Source organism: Plectropomus leopardus, chromosome 11 (assembly GCF_008729295.1).
Source record: "Plectropomus leopardus isolate mb chromosome 11, YSFRI_Pleo_2.0, whole genome shotgun sequence".
Taxonomy (NCBI): Eukaryota; Metazoa; Chordata; class Actinopteri; order Perciformes; family Serranidae; genus Plectropomus; species Plectropomus leopardus.
Window position 1 is genome coordinate 2869077 of NC_056473.1, and position 15772 is coordinate 2884848.

The 15772-nt window shown below is 41.5% G+C and overlaps 1 protein-coding gene across 2 annotated transcripts in view; it reads right to left on the reverse strand.

Moving 5' to 3' along the window:
* chd2 (chromodomain helicase DNA binding protein 2) overlaps positions 1-15772 on the reverse strand; it is a 29587-nt gene that overhangs the window by 4644 nt on the left and 9171 nt on the right. For both annotated transcript variants that reach the window (XM_042496845.1, XM_042496846.1), the window contains 27 exons: positions 15187-15365; positions 14044-14168; positions 13710-13926; positions 13528-13617; positions 12594-12784; positions 12307-12495; positions 12033-12195; positions 11713-11865; positions 9335-9406; positions 8831-8980; positions 8205-8353; positions 8025-8121; positions 7844-7936; positions 6799-6972; positions 6488-6657; positions 6336-6377; positions 6083-6222; positions 5861-5999; positions 5356-5506; positions 5019-5141; positions 4790-4912; positions 2420-2560; positions 2133-2249; positions 1849-2027; positions 1657-1756; positions 1357-1546; positions 358-598 (listed from right to left, as the gene is read on the reverse strand). In XM_042496845.1, coding sequence (XP_042352779.1) covers positions 358-598; positions 1357-1546; positions 1657-1756; positions 1849-2027; positions 2133-2249; positions 2420-2560; positions 4790-4912; positions 5019-5141; positions 5356-5506; positions 5861-5999; positions 6083-6222; positions 6336-6377; positions 6488-6657; positions 6799-6972; positions 7844-7936; positions 8025-8121; positions 8205-8353; positions 8831-8980; positions 9335-9406; positions 11713-11865; positions 12033-12195; positions 12307-12495; positions 12594-12784; positions 13528-13617; positions 13710-13926; positions 14044-14168; positions 15187-15365 — 3898 coding nt within the window. The remainder of the gene's footprint in view (positions 1-357; positions 599-1356; positions 1547-1656; positions 1757-1848; positions 2028-2132; positions 2250-2419; positions 2561-4789; positions 4913-5018; positions 5142-5355; positions 5507-5860; positions 6000-6082; positions 6223-6335; positions 6378-6487; positions 6658-6798; positions 6973-7843; positions 7937-8024; positions 8122-8204; positions 8354-8830; positions 8981-9334; positions 9407-11712; positions 11866-12032; positions 12196-12306; positions 12496-12593; positions 12785-13527; positions 13618-13709; positions 13927-14043; positions 14169-15186; positions 15366-15772) is intronic.

Consider the following 15772-nt stretch of genomic DNA (forward strand, 5'->3'; position numbering starts at 1 on the left):
TTTTTTAAAAATCTAAAACATATTGGCAACATGACAAAAACTGGCATTTAAAGGGTAAAATTCTGAAAATTAATGAACATTTGATATTTATGATTAAGACTGATGATGATTAAAAAGTATGTCAATGAAAGTAGAAAGAAATATTGATGTAGAATATTTTTTTAAAGCTTGATTTTCAAAAGTGCATTTTGTGCACAGAGCGATACGTGTGTGTAATATTAAAGCCAGATCTAGCAGGTAATACTTAAGTAATTTCAAAGTTCGGTATTAATACTTGTACTTCAGTAAAGGTTTAGAATACTTATTCCAGCACTGATTCCCTCATATTTAAAAACATGTAATCAGAGTAACTCTCACCTGTCATAATAGGGTCTGTGGCCTCTGTGGTCCCGGTCGTTGCTGTACTGCTCATATGGCCTTTTTCGGGGGGAGCTGTTGTTGCGGTAACCGCCTGAGCTGCGGTACGGATCTCCATGTGGACGTCGATCTCCGTAGTGATCCTTGTAGCGATCGTATGGATGATGTCGGTCACCCTGCCATGGCTGGTTGCTGTTGCCTGGGTAATTATATTTACGGTCCCTCTGCCAGTCTCCTCTATCTGCAATTACACATGTAAAAACTTCTGTAAATCTTAAAGGAACCGTTTCAACATTTTGGGAAAAACTCTTTCACTTTCTTCCAGACATTTCAATAAGACAGTTGACAGAACTCTTGTGTCTGTGTGGTGAATATGAAGCTACAGCCAGGACACGGTTAGCTTAGCTTAACACAAAGACTGGAAACAGGGGAAAAGTTACCCTGTCCAATGTCAAGAAAATCTGTCTGCCAGCAGCTTTAAAGATCACTGCGCTAAATTGCAAGGGGTCTGTCTGCATCTGAATTGTAAATTCCTTATCTGTACAATCATTGAGATGGATATGTTTTTAACTCAAACACAGCCACAAATTTTCAGTGTATTCCATCTTTAGCGGGATTTTATTTTCACTAATCTGAGTAATATTTAAGATGAGCATGTTTTTGCACTGAAACACAACCAGATCTTTGATCTACTTGGTTCTTGGCTGGACTGCAGGCTGCAGCACAACGAAGTGGGTAAAAACATCAGGCTATGGTAGAATCATGACAAAAAAAATCAAAGAAAAAAATTACAAGATAAAATCTCAGCAAGTCTACAGTATCAGCTGGAAGGACGCTCCGCTTCTGAAACGCTCCCGGGGGGATACAGAGCCGCGTGGCGGACGGAGCAAAACAGTGTCGCAGACATAATCAACATGCTGCTGGTGGAATCAAGGCGTAACGCTCACTCTGTTCAGACATTTCCGTTGCTGAAACTAAAAGAATTCTATCAGCATGTACCATCATTGGGAAAGTGCCGCTTGTTAGTTGAGTTGTACGGCTCTCTGTGGTGTCCGTGGGGGCCAGGCTGAGTCGAGTGAGGGGCAGGCTTGGAGGACTGAGTACTCGTGGAGTCCCGACTGGAACCAGAGGGCTCTGGTCTGAAGTTTTTCACCCTTGCTCCAGGATCCTCTTTCTTCTTCTGCTCCTTCTGGAGATGTCACAGGAATTTTTAGGGTTGGTCAGTATAGAAACATCATGTTTACTTCCTAACACTTGATAAACCAGAGTGTTAACAACTCAAAAATATGAACCACTTGCCTCTTCCTCGTGAGATCGCTTCTTCTGTGCCATTTTGTAAAGCTTGTGAAGCTTCCTTGCACCAAACTCTGTAAATTTGGACACAAAAATCCAGAGGTTTCTGGCAAAAAAAGGAACAAAATAATCATTATCAGAGTTAAACAGGATAAAAATCAGGACTGATTTCACAAAGATAATAGCTAATCATCTCACCTCCGCCATATTTTGACGTGTTCGGGGTCACTGTAAGCTTTAAGGCATTCCGTGATTCGGTCTCCAATCTTCAGCAGGCATGTGCGAGTGTGCTGGAGCTGCTCCTGGTCGGTCAGACCCTCGTCTGGTTTATCCAGCTGCTTCAGGGCCTTCTTCACCGGCCTCATGCGCTCCTTACACTACACACGTGCACAAATCGCCAATGTTATTGGAGTGCACTCCTCAGAAATACCTCCAAACTCCACTGGCTTAATCTTTGCATAAAATCTAAAGGAGAGACTCACAATACTGAAAGTCTCCTGGTCGAGTTCATCGTCCTCCTTTCCTTCGATGGGAATGGGATCAGACCCGGCAGTAATGTGAACTGGACCTTGAGTCTTCTTCCCTTTGGCTCCTTTAGCCTAAAGTACAAAAACACCAGAAATTGAAGACAATTAACTCATTCATACAAAGGCCGATTTTTGTTATGCTACAACAAAAATCTGTTTTCCATCAACCATGTATCAATATAAACTTCAAAAAGCTAGTGCAAATCACGTATGATGGGGTTATGAATACTTTGCAGAAATACCTTATCTTTTCTGGGCTTGGTGCCCTTTTTTTCTTTGTCCCCGTCCTTCTCTTTTTTAGGAGTTCCCTGTTTTTCTTTGTTCTCTTTGTTATCCTTTTTCTTTTGTCTTTTCTTGGCAGGGGACTTCTCTGCTCCATCATCCTGCTCAAACACCAGAGAAGAGACAACATATGTTAAACAATATAACTGAAGGTCAAACAATAAGAAAGGACAAGGATTCAGCTGGATTTACCTAATCTAATGTACCACGACACCCCTTTTCCACCCAAAATTAGCATGTGTATGCAGGTTTTTCAAAAACAGTCTGTCAGCTTTCGTGTGTGGGTTGTTTTGTTGGTGTGTCCGTGTGACATCACAGACAGACCGGAGAACACATAAACAGTAGACAGCAGCAGGAACAGAGGTCATTGAAAACTCTTCAGTGGTTTCTTCTCTTTCTATATCTCTTACTTATTCAGTCTCTCTTTCAAATTCAGTGCAGATGAATTGAAGGCGATAAAAACTCGTGTCTGCTGCAGAGTCATTTGACCCGGGTGTGAACGCCAATCATTCTCAGTGCATTAAAAAGACAGATGTTAGCAGTTTTTTTTGTGCTGTGGGAATGAGGCTAAAGTCTATTTTGCAGGTGGCTGCGTCTTTTTGTTTTATAATTGTTGCAAGGTGGGGTGTCAGTGGCTCAGTGGATAGAGCGGGTGCCCCCAAGTACAGAGGCTGAGTTCTCGCCCCAGCGGTCACAGGTTCAACTCCAGCCTCGGCCCTTTGCTGCATGTCATCCCCTTTCTTTCCCCCTTCCACATGTACACACTGTCCCATCAAATACAGGCGAAAAAAGCCAAATAATATCTTTCAAAAATAATAAGGCAACCACAGAATCACCTGTCCTGAGCTTAACCACTAATTTGCTGTGAGGTAAACTCACAGGTCTGTACCTTAAAGCTGCATTAAAAATAGATAGCAGATGATTCCAATATCCCCGCTCACTTACATGGGGTCATTGCCTTTTCCTCCCTATTAGCTAGACGTGCAATTCTATGTAACTGAAAGGATATAAAATCCTCAATCACAGGGCCAGTGGAAGATGTGATGCAGGACATTAAGCTGGAAAAAATAAGATGCACCCTCGACGTTTCCATTAAGGGAAACCTTAGTGGGGATCTACTGATAAACTGTGAATAATCTACCTAACTCTACCTGGAACTTTGAATTCACGCCTCTACAAGTGGTCTGCCCTATATATGCTAAAATGCACTACAATGCACATATTTTGTTATGATGTTTTTGGTTTTTTTTGTTTTTTTTTCTTCCTTCCATGTCTCTACATTTCTGTTCATGGATGTACTTTGAGATTACATTATATGTTCATGTCTGAAAATCTGACAAATCTCTATAAATAAAGTCTTATAAAAAACAGACAGGCAGATGGCTCCTGCTATGGCTCTGACTGAGAGTGAGAGTCTGTACCCAAACAGTACGCTGCTCACAGGAAACTGGAGATCCTTGTGTGACCATGAGACTCACAAAAAGAAGAGCAATCACCGGGACTATCAGCAGCTGGTCCAGGGGCTTTGCCTGGATGATGGTCGATTCAAGGCTTAAATTAGGATGAGTCGAGACAGTTTGACAATCTGTTGTCGATCATCAGGCCTAATCATGGTTGGCAGAAAGTAGTTCAGGCGACAATCTGTTCAGATTTGTGGCTTGCTGAAGTTAAAAGTCACACAAACCATATAGGCCCCTACTTTTTGTCATCAACACCACAGAAGGCCCCGCCTTTCATGCATCTGATTGGATAATAGGAAAACCTCAGAGGACATTGAGTGCTTTTACCTCTCAGAGTTGAAGTAGTGTCAAATTGAGGCGCTCAGGGTGCTCCAGCAAAAACGTGGGGCGCACAGAGCAGAAAAATGCAAGGCACACAGCAAGGCAAAAGCAGCAAGCAAAACGCTTCACTCTCACTGAAACTAATTCCACAGTTCTGCTTTCTGTCTGATTGGAGTCTTACTCTGCTCATCTAAAAATAAAGCAGAATAACACTTGTTTGATTAGGTGTTGCAATTGTTACTGTGTATTTTGCTACATGGCAGGGCCTAATTTAGTTCTATGTGTAATTTATCCACTAATCGAGGCCGAGGGTTGCAGTCGGTGTGACTTTACTGGGCTGCAAAATCAAATTTGTTCATCCCTAGAGATAAGTAGTAAAAATCTTTTCTTATTCTGGCGACAACAACACCTGCAAATTAAAAGGGCAAGTTGTACATGTAGTAACATGTTTTAAGGTGGAAAACATCAGCTCCAGCAAGCCCCTGCACATAGATTTGTGAACTGTAGGCAGCAGAAAACTTATGCCACAGACTAGCAGGTGACACTGACCTTGACCTCGCCCTCCTCTGACGGGTTGTCGGACAGGCGAGGCGAGGAGATGTCGTTGCCCTGCTCGTCCTTGAGAATCTGCTTCTCCTTTTTCACCCGGGGCTTCCTCTTCCTCACTTTGACCTTTGGAAGGAGACAGTGGGTGAGCTGTGTGGGTGGTGGGTCCAAGGCAAACATCATGTGGTGAAAACAGTATGGATGACATGCTCAGTGATTGGTAGCAGCATACCTCCTCCCCTGTTTTAGACAGCTCTGTGTTGTCTTGCTCTTTTTTCAGCAGCTTGAGGAGGTACTCGGCTCTCGCCTGTAAATGCTTGGCCTGAGGCTTCTTGCTTGGATCGTCTGGGAGAATCTGGGCAGAGGGATGTCGGACACATAATTGATTAAAGAGGTGCTGCTGATTATGGTGTAAGTGGTAATGATGACAAATACACAAAAAACTGAAATCTTAACCTTTTAACTAGGTCTTGACTTATAAATGGTTTTATTTTCAAAATGACCAGTTTTGGTGGAATGTTATACATTTCTAATCAACTTAATGATAAAGGTAGAAAACTAACATTTACCTTATCAGCCAGTTTCAGGTCAGGATCAGTCTTGACCAGATCCCAGTTGCCAAAGCCATGCTCATAGGTACCGAGCAAGAGCTGAATGTCATCCTGCAGATCCCAGTCTACATCAAAGTGGGCTACTTTGACCCTGCATGTCAGTTTAAACCTGTTGGAAACAGATTTGTCAAATGTAATCTGCAACAGAGATGCACTTCTCTTAAAATCTTTCCTTAATGCAAAGCCTGTGCTGCTCCTTCTATTTGCAGTGGTATGCATAAATATTTGTGTTTTTATATTTTTAAATTACACACTAGTTTCATACATTGCATTGTAGCATAAGCTACAGTTTTATAGTTTATTATATTTTATAAACTTTACACACTCAGCAAATTATCCTTATTATAATTTAAATTCCCACAGACTGATTTTTCATTTTGGTAATTTTCATTGATGTTTTCACAATTCCATAATGAGCATATTTACACCCCCCTGGGGATCAGTTAGTATTTTTGATTCTTACTTATTTCTCTCTGCAGGATTAGCCGGCACCACTTTGTGCAGCGGTTCAAACTCTTCCTCGTGCTGGATGATGGACTTGGCATTGACCTGGACTCCTGAGATCTTGATGTTAATTCCTCGTCGTTTCCCAGGACCTTTGGCTGAAATAATAACATGTATAATGTTTGAACCTAAAAAAAATGTTGCAATTTCAAAGACCTCTAAACAAGTAAAACCAACACACCTTCAACAGGGTTCTCTTTCAGCTGTTCCTCATGCTCCTGCACTGCAGCCACACAACTGGTGTGAATCAGTTCACCGAGACGCTTCAGGTCTGCTATGGATTTGTCGACCAGTTCAGAGTCTCGGGCGATGGCTTCCAACCTGGATACAGACAGGAGCAACTTGAACATTTGAGCAACTAAGTTGTCTGACAAACGATGCATTCAAATCATGAAACGCAACACTTATTTTTAGTATCGTTTAACATTGCCCACCTTTCCAGCGGAGATCCAAATTTCTTGTATGCTTTGATGAACCTGTTGATGATATTATGAATATTTTCAAAATTCAATATTTTTTGAATATGTTCATGTGAGAAATTTTGCCTTGATACAAAATGCTCATGAACGCTCATTGAAAACTTCACCTGCGGATCTCTGCATCAGTAAAACCCTCCACGTTGTTTTTGCGGGCTCTTGGTCGGCCTCTCCTCTTTGGCTTCTTGTCATCGTCACTATCATCGGTCTCACTGTCAGAGCCCGACGAGCGGTGCTTCAGCTTGGAGCCCACATCACTGTCGCTGTCATTGGCCTGAGCCTGACACACAGAGGAACCACAGCAAAGCCTCAAGATCTGATCTTATAATGCTGCTGGATGACGATAAGTCTTTTTTAAAGTCTGCTGCTGTGATGCAGCAGTTATCTGTAACAAATTTTCTTAAATCAATCTGTAAATTACCCTCTTGTTAGAACTTCTGCTTCTGGGCAGCATAAAGATGTCCTCCATCTCCCGCTGCTTCTCCTCCTCCTCGACTTTGCGTCGTTGATCTTGGGGGATGATGTCATCCCATTCCCGCACGGGTTTATCCTCAAACTCTGGAGCCGTCTCCTCCATGCTGGAGAAATTAGCCACCTGAGGAGAAGCAAGGAAAGAATTAGAAACCAGTAAAGAATTTATGCCTCGTTTCCAACGAGCAGTCTGGCTCAGTCCTGTTGAGTTTGACACACAACAGTGTTTTGGTTGTAGAGGGGTAGTTTAAACCTTTTCATAAGCTGATCAAAAGAAAATATGTATCATGTAAACAATGAGGCTGATTTATCCCTGGCTGTGTTTTTTTCTGTGCATGCTTAGTCCTCACTTCTTATCCTCGTAATTGCCTCCAGTAGATATACCTTGGTATCACAGTGTTGCTGTTGCTTGATTAAGAGCATCATAACAGCAAATACTACACTGAACACATGATATAATCCATTTTAGACATTAAGTTGACTGAGTTACTCGAAAGACCCCATAACCATTGGAAGAGAGCGCTGTGCTACAGTCAGAAGTTAACCATTATTTGTTTTTCACTGCGAGAAAATGCACTTGCGGCATGAGAGTGTGTGAAAAGTGTCTGCGTGTGTCTCAGGTGCAAGAGTTGGCAGCCCTGTCAGTTTATTATATTCATCATTTTTGCCCATGTCACACAGCTGCTCCGTTTACATGTGTTGGCACAAGGAAACACCAGATCATATTAGAGGACATCCTGTGTAAAAAGTTGACCCAAAATCTTTCAATTAGATTGAGAAAAGGTGTGTATGTAAACGCAGCTGATCCAATGATAAATGGTGGAGCTAGAAACACTGTAGTCCACTGACTGATCAATAGAGTACCTGTTCTGTTTGTGCTGAAAATGACACGTAAACCTGTTCTGTTTTCTGCAGACTTTCCACAGGTACTTTACCCAAAGTAGTGGTAACACAGCTTTAGATACTTTACACAACAATACATCACTTGCAGGCACCTTAAACTGAGAAAGAAGTTCATCTGTAGCACTTGAGCCCTGGTCGCTTTCTCTTGTTTCAGCCAGCCTCAGGATCTCATCAATATCCATCTCCTGCAGACACAAAGAAACTGCTGTAATTTTACAGCTGTATCAACACAAACATTTATAATACACAGACAACTGCTAGTCTCTGTAATACCTGTGGTTCAGACTCCTCTCCTTCTGGCTCTTTGAAAAGCTCCTCTGCACCAAATTTAAGGATGGCAGTCAGTTCTTCTTTATTGAATGGGTTTGAACTGTAATAAAATGCAGAAATATTAACCAAACAGAAAGCTTCAGGATCTCAAAATTAAACAAATAATGATTTCTGACTTCTTACTTTGTGTTTCCGGAGTTGCTGTCCAGCACAGTTCGACCGGTGGTGTCCATTCTCTGAATGACAAGATGGTCCAAAACCATCTTCTTCTTTGCCCTCTCAATGATGTCCTCTTCCACTGTCCCCTTGGTTACCAGCCGATAAATATTCACCTATGACAGGAAAATATAGATGTAATTTTGTTTTTTACTGTAAAATAATTGTACCCATTCTGCAGCATCTTCAGGGATTCCTTCATCTTACAGGAAAGGGGATTTAAGACTTTTTAAGAACTTTTAATCCCACTGGTAATTAAATTTAAGTTTTACATTTTTTCAACAGTTACTAGAGATGGGAGAATCTTGTCAAATACTTTTTGTGACATAAAACATGTGTTTTTGATGACATTATTGCAAGATGCCATTGGTAAATTATTACTTTTTCAAAGTGACCCTTTTTTGAGCATTTACGGTGCAACATTAAAAAAAATCCCAAAATTTGAATTGTTACGACTTTTGAAAGACTGATAAAAGATATTTTAAGAACAGTTCAGGCCTTATTTTTAGATTCAATGCCTCTCAAGACTTTTCAAGGAGTGCAGAAGCACTGATATTTACAGATAAACCAAGTCAATTCGAGCCATGGATTACCTGTTTCTTCTGGCCGATCCTGTGAGCCCTGGCTTGTGCCTGCAGGTCATTCTGAGGATTCCAGTCAGAGTCAAAGATGACTACGGTGTCTGCTGAGGCCAAGTTTATCCCTAAACCTCCAGCTCTGGTGGACAACAGGAAGCAGAAGTCCTGGAAAATAGGTCAAACAGATGTAATCCACACTAAAACACACACCAACATTTGTAAATATAACTTGCATTATGAATCATAAGAACAAAATATGGAAATGGTAATCATCAATCAACTTTGATGAAGATGTTTCAAGTGATAATGTATATTTGATCATTTTTACACAATTCATAAAATAAATCCTTCAAGTGCTAAAAAAAACAGGCACAAAATGCAACTACCATAGTCCTGAAAACATGAGAGTGCCTTTTGTGATATGCAGATATTCTAATAAATGTGTTGTGCATTTGAGCATAAATGCATTACTTTGTTACTCAAACTCCTTCAACAACATTGAATTATTAGTATACATACCTCTGAGCCTTCGGCATTAAAGTGGTCAAGTGCTTGCTTTCGGATTTCTCCCTTTATAGAACCGTCCAGCCGCTGAAGGGGAGAGAGGCAAACGGAGAGAATTAACCTGTTTTTAAATTTCCCGGGCAGCTATCCAGTGTGACCTTGGCATCACTTTGCTTTACGTGCCATCGTTCCCAGTCTATACGCTCAGACTGATCACAACAGTCTACACTGAAGTCAGAAAAAACATCCAGAGTCCAGCGACTTACAGAAGTTGAGCTGGAAATAACTTGTTGATATAAATAACCACACTAACTCTCAGCCTGGCAGAGTATATGTGCAACAACACTGACATCTGATCCTCATCAGAGTCTAACCCACCTGACACAATCTCCCAAAAAGCCCCCTGAAGTGTGAACAGACTAAAAGACAACAGTCAAACTGTTCGTCATGACACCTTTTCTGGAGATACTGGAGATACAGCTGGTTTCTCTTTTTCATCGTTACCACTGGCAGATGGACAGCACCATATGTTTTGGATTATATGGTCAAAAATGTTGGGGTCTTTCGCAAATAATACTAAAAAAGGTAATCAAAGACAGTTTTTACTGTTCTAGCAAATACTTTGTTTGAGCAGAGAGCACAATAGACATTTGTCCTTTTGATCTATGAACACTTAACAAGCAGAGAACTACTTGATTAAATTCTATTTTATTTATAGAGCCATATTCACAAATCACAATATGCCACAAAGGACTTTACTGCAAACATCCCTCTGTCTTTAGACCCTCGCAACAGATGAGGGAAAAACTCCCAAAGAAACCCCCTTTAACAGAAAAATGTCCTTGCACAAAAGCCTACCTTTAAATATTCAAGCACTCATAACAGGTGGAATTAATTTTTCTATGTTAATGCAAACTATAGCATCATATAGTGGACCTGAATGTTGCCAGCAACCTGAGTCCCCAACTAATAATTTAGTAAGTCAGATTATTGTTTTGTCAAGTCTTGCCTATCACTGACTGACTTTTTGGAGAGGTGCAGTGCAGCAGTGCAGTACATAATACTAAAGCGGAGCAGAGGAGCTCAGTAGACAGACAGCACACATTACTTATGTCGGTGTATTGGCCTGTTGGTTTTTCTTGAGAGACAAACATAGAAAGACAAAGTGTAAGAGAGCTACAACCAGCTTTTTCTATGCTTCTCCACGGCTGATTCCTGCTGATTTCTAATTTCTGGAACAGGGATGCGTTATATTGGATTTTTTTGCTGGTATCCAATACGCTGACATTCAACAACTCATTTGGCCAACAAACAAGATCAACATATCCACCTTTTCCCCACCTAATTTTAGTGGTCATCATCAAGTCTCTTCTGCTGTGGAATTATCATATTATGCATAGGCCAGAGATGCACTTGTTGTTAACTACGCATATGCACGACGGCTGCCATGCGTTCTCGGCATTGGTTTGGCGTGTCGTGTGTGCGTCCTCAAAACGAGCTGCAGTATGTATATAAACAGCAGGGGCAGCATAGAGGCAGAGCAGATGTGACATAGTAAACACAGCACCGGAGATTACAAATGGCAGAAGAGCCAGCATGAGAGACACGTACTCCCCATTGTCCCATGGGTCGGATTTAGAGGCCTTATGCACCTCCGCCACTGTCACCTTTTCTGCCTTTATCTCAGCATTGACATGATAATAACCTCCGCGAGTGTCGCCATGTCTGATGTTTACATCCCACACATCTGAAAGATGTATTTGGCCTGAGCTCTCGTGTGCCCTCAAGAGGTATCTTTCAGTAACGTGTCTCCTATAGGCGAGTATATATACAAAAACACTCACGATGCAGCTGGATGCGTACACGAATGCAAGGTTAAAAAGCAAGTATATCTCCAGCGTTACTGTTATCATGAAGGCCACCAGCAGATCAAGACATGAAATAATTTTCAGTGTATGTAATGTTCATTCATTCTGCAAAAAAGGAATAATACTTTAACTTAGGGTTTATGCTTTGTACCTGTTAACTTTGTCAAAAATAAAAAATAAAAAAGATATTAAAAAAAAAATATCAGTTTGTATACTGGCAGAAATGTTGGCTGATATTTCATTTTAAAGCCAATATCTGCCGATACCGATGATGTGCTAAAATCAGACATTCAGCACCCCAATATACCCACATGTAAGAATCCTTTGTTTCATGACCTCATTTTCCAGCCACTGCTACTTTTACTCTCTGTGAGACTGGCAGTCAAATCAGGCTCCTTAGATTGAGTTATCAAATAGTCAGCTATTAGGACACACCTCTGCACAGTGTAACGTTTTGTATGTGAATGTGGCTCCTGTGTGGTACTAGAAATGAACAATGCAGCCCTGACAATGTGCAGCATGTACCTGGAACGGGTAGCGATTCTTGGCGAGGTATTCAGCCAGAATGTCCAACATCCTGACCATCTGGGAGAAGATGAGGACTCGGTTGCCTCTCTCTCTGAGTCTGGTCAGCAGCTTGTCGAGCAGCACCAGCTTCCCGCTGCCCCTCACTAGACTCTGAAAAGGCACAAAGTTAAGGGTGTCAGGGACAATAAAGCAACACTGAGCCTTCTGCTGGGACTGTCGCCTCTTCCATCGATGTTATATCACAACTAGTTTCCTTTGCAGAGCAGAGATATCCTGAGGTGCTGCTGGCAGCTAGAGAGGCTTTATATGAGACGTACCTGCAGGTGTTCCTGTTGTGACTCTGTCTCTGCATCCTCAGGCTGTTTAATGAGGAAACTGTGGTTGCAGCACTTTTTAAGCTCCATAACGATGTTCAGGAAGCCGGAGGAGCTGCCTCGGGTGCCTTTGGAAAGAGCTTTGTAATTCCTCGTTAAAATCCACCTGGAAATATTGAGGAACAAATTCAGTTAATGGGGAGGAGAAATGCAGTTACTGTACAGGGAGTTGAAGATGGAGTAGAAAAGATAACAAAAGACAAAAATAAAATCATACTTGTAGAACTGTTTCTGCTGTGCGGTCATGTCTACGCGGAGGATCTGTTCCACCTTGGCAGGGAGAGATTTTTCCACATCTTTCTTGACACGTCGCAGGAGGAAGGGCTCGAGGACTTTGTGAAGACTCTGATAACCATTTTCCCTTCCTTTCCCATGCTCGTCCTCAAAATCCTCCCAGGAATCAAACCTGCGGCGGCAGACAGAGATAACAAACGTCACTCATCTCTGGCTGGAATTCAATCTGACGCCCTGCTCTTCTTCACTATCACATCAAATAGGACGTACTTATCAGGCATGAGGAAATGCAACAGTGACCAGAGCTCTTTGAGGGAGTTCTGCAGCGGTGTGCCGGTAATGAGGAGCCTGTGATTGGACCTGAACTCCATTAATGTTTTGTACAGCAGCGAGTCGTCGTTCTTCAGCCTGTGAGCTTCATCCACACCCAGAAACGCCCAGTTGATATTCCCAAGCACCCCCTGGAGAAAAACAAGTCCTTGTAAACAAAAGTGACCAACACTGCACAGACATCAAAATAATAATAATAATAATAATAATAATAACAATAACTTTATTTAGTACCTTCAAAAACAGCATTTACAAATATTGCTTTGATAATCAAAGCAAAACAGAGGCAAGAAACCCCAGAGACAATAAAACAATAAAAGGCAAACAATAGCCAGACAAGAGTTAAGATTGAATTAAACAGGACATTACAGGCACAAACATGTTAAAAATATTATACCAAAATAAAGGCGGTAAACATAAAAAAAATATATATATTATTAATACTAATAACAATAACCAAGATCAAGACAATAAAAAATAAAAGCCAACTTTAAAAGATAAATTAAAAGACCAATAAAAAAGAGATGGCATCACATAAAAGCAGGTCTTTAAAGGTAAGGTAAGTCGTTCCAAAGCCGAGGGGCCCTGATGGCAAAAATACGGTCACCTCTGGTTTTGACCTCAACTTTGGAACGGCCAGAGGGGCCCACCTGAGGATCTAAGGCTGCAAACTGGCTCGTAAGGGGTCAACATTTCTGTTATGCAGCTTGGGGTGAGACCAAGACCAGCTTCAAAAATGATCAGTAAAATCTTAAAATCGATTCTAAAACAGGGAGAGAGGGCAGGATTGGGGTGATGGGATGTCATCTGTAAAAATCAGTGAGAAGCCTATTTCATGAAAAAAATAAAATAAACACAAAGAAACTGCCCCTACCTTATCTTTAAGTAGGATTTCATAAGTGGTTAATAGTGCGTTGAAACGGATCCTTTTCGTTGAATGGTTCACCCACTCGTAGTCACGGATCTACACAAAACAGGAGCAACAGTGTAAGTTGATGGAACCAACTCTGGAGATACGAGCAAACAATACGAGAACACCTGCGGGCTCTGGCGTACCGTTTTCCTGCTCATGACATCACCGAGGTAGACCACCACATTCATGTCTGGGGCCCAGGTTACAAACTCCCTCTGCCAGGAGGTGAGCGTGGACAGCGGCACCACCACTAAGAAGGGCCCGTACAGCTGATGCTGGTGGAAAAGGTACGACAGGAAGGAGATGGTCTGGATGGTCTTTCCAAGCCCCATCTCATCAGCCAGGATGACGCTATTGCACCTGATGATGAAGAATAAGGTTTTAAAAATATATATATTTACATACATTTTTAAGCATTACTTTTTTGAATAGGGTTACCAAAACCAACACAAAATATGATATATATTTACACACTACCTGCACCAGGAGTGAGCCAGCCAGTTCAACCCATCCAGCTGATAATCTCTCAGCTGCAGGTTGTCATCTCCGATATATGATGGCTGTTTCTTCAGAGCAACAAACCTTGGTCTTTGCTTTAACACCTGAAATGACAAATTTCCTCAATTAGAGCAGAACAAGAGAGAGAGAGAGAGAGAGAGACAGAGAGAGAGAGACAGAGAGAGAGAGAGAGACACAGAGAGAGAGAGAGAGACAGAGAGAGAGAGAGAGAGACACAGAGAGAGAGAGAGAGACAGAGAGACACAGAGAGAGAGAGAGAGAGAGAGAGACAGAGAGAGAGAGAGAGCGAGAGACAGAGAGAGAGAGAGAGAGAGAGAGAGAGAGAGAGAGAGAGAGAGAGAGAGAGAGAGAGAGAGAGAGAGAGAGAGAGAGAGAGAGAGAGAGAGAGAGAGAGAGAGAGAGACAGAGAGAGAGAGAGAGAGAGCGTCATGCATGAAATGATGATAAAAATATTTATTTTATTGAATATGAAATGTAACGTACTATAGGCCTATTTTTACCGTATTTAATCGGACCTGGGCCCAAAACTGCTGTCGTGTTTCGGGTCTGATCGGGCTTGGACAGAAAATGTGCTGATTCATGTCGGGTCGGGCCTGATTTTTTGGGGCCTGATAAGAGCCTTACTTCACACACACCTTTAACCATGACAGCAGAGAGGATCTGTACAACCAGCACAGTTTCAAGGTGGGCACCCAAGATTTAGTTTCACCAATTCTCAGTATCTGACCAAATGCCATCAATATCCCTTTGAATATAAAATGTCATCACTTCATTATTTTATTCAATTAGACAATTGGGTGAACTTTTGTCATTATAAGCAGATGAATTTTTGAGTTATGGCCAAAAACAGTGACCTTTGACCACCAAATTCCAGTCAGTTCATCCTTTAAGTCAAAGTAGACATTTGCACAAAACTTGGGAGAAATTCCATCAAGGCATTATTGTTTTTGTGAGAAGGGGTCAGACAGACAACCTAAAAAAAATGCCATTGCCAGTGCGATGGCCTGAAAAAATACCACCATATCAAATAAAAGAGGAGCGGCTAAAAAAAATTTCATATGGAGACCAAAGCACTTTGAGTTGTTCAGATTCAGCTCTTACCTTGCAGTCTTTAGAGGGGACGGTTTTACTGGAGTTTCGGTTAGTGAAGCTGTCGATGCAATGCTGAAACTTCTTTCCAACCAGCGCTCCATCTTCCCAGCTGCACTCTGAGTACGGTAAGCCCATCCACTTGCATAGATACTCTGGCTCATTGGAGGACGGGGTCTTGTGACTATGAGCTGTTTTTTTTTTTTTAAAAAAAGCACACAAGTGCAAACCAGTGATTGTGAGTAGCAGACCAGTGATTGTGACAGAAAATATAAGCACAGAGATGCATGGCACTGAAGACCAATAACCCTGTAACACCTTGATCAACATCAGTTTCCTTATGCTGCATTCTGAAGCCTTTAAATAACATTTACACCTCTTGAAAAAACTGGGTTTATTTCTTTCAAACACACAAGAAAAAAAAATGAGACACTTAGCAAGAAATGTGCCGTAAAGTGCAGAAACCTACTAAAAGTGGACTATTAATGGATCACAAGATACTATTAAAAACTACAAGGTAAAAATTTCGAGAACACTATAATTCTCTAAATGATATATTTAACATTATGTAAGCACTTTCTTGAAGTCACTTTCTTGT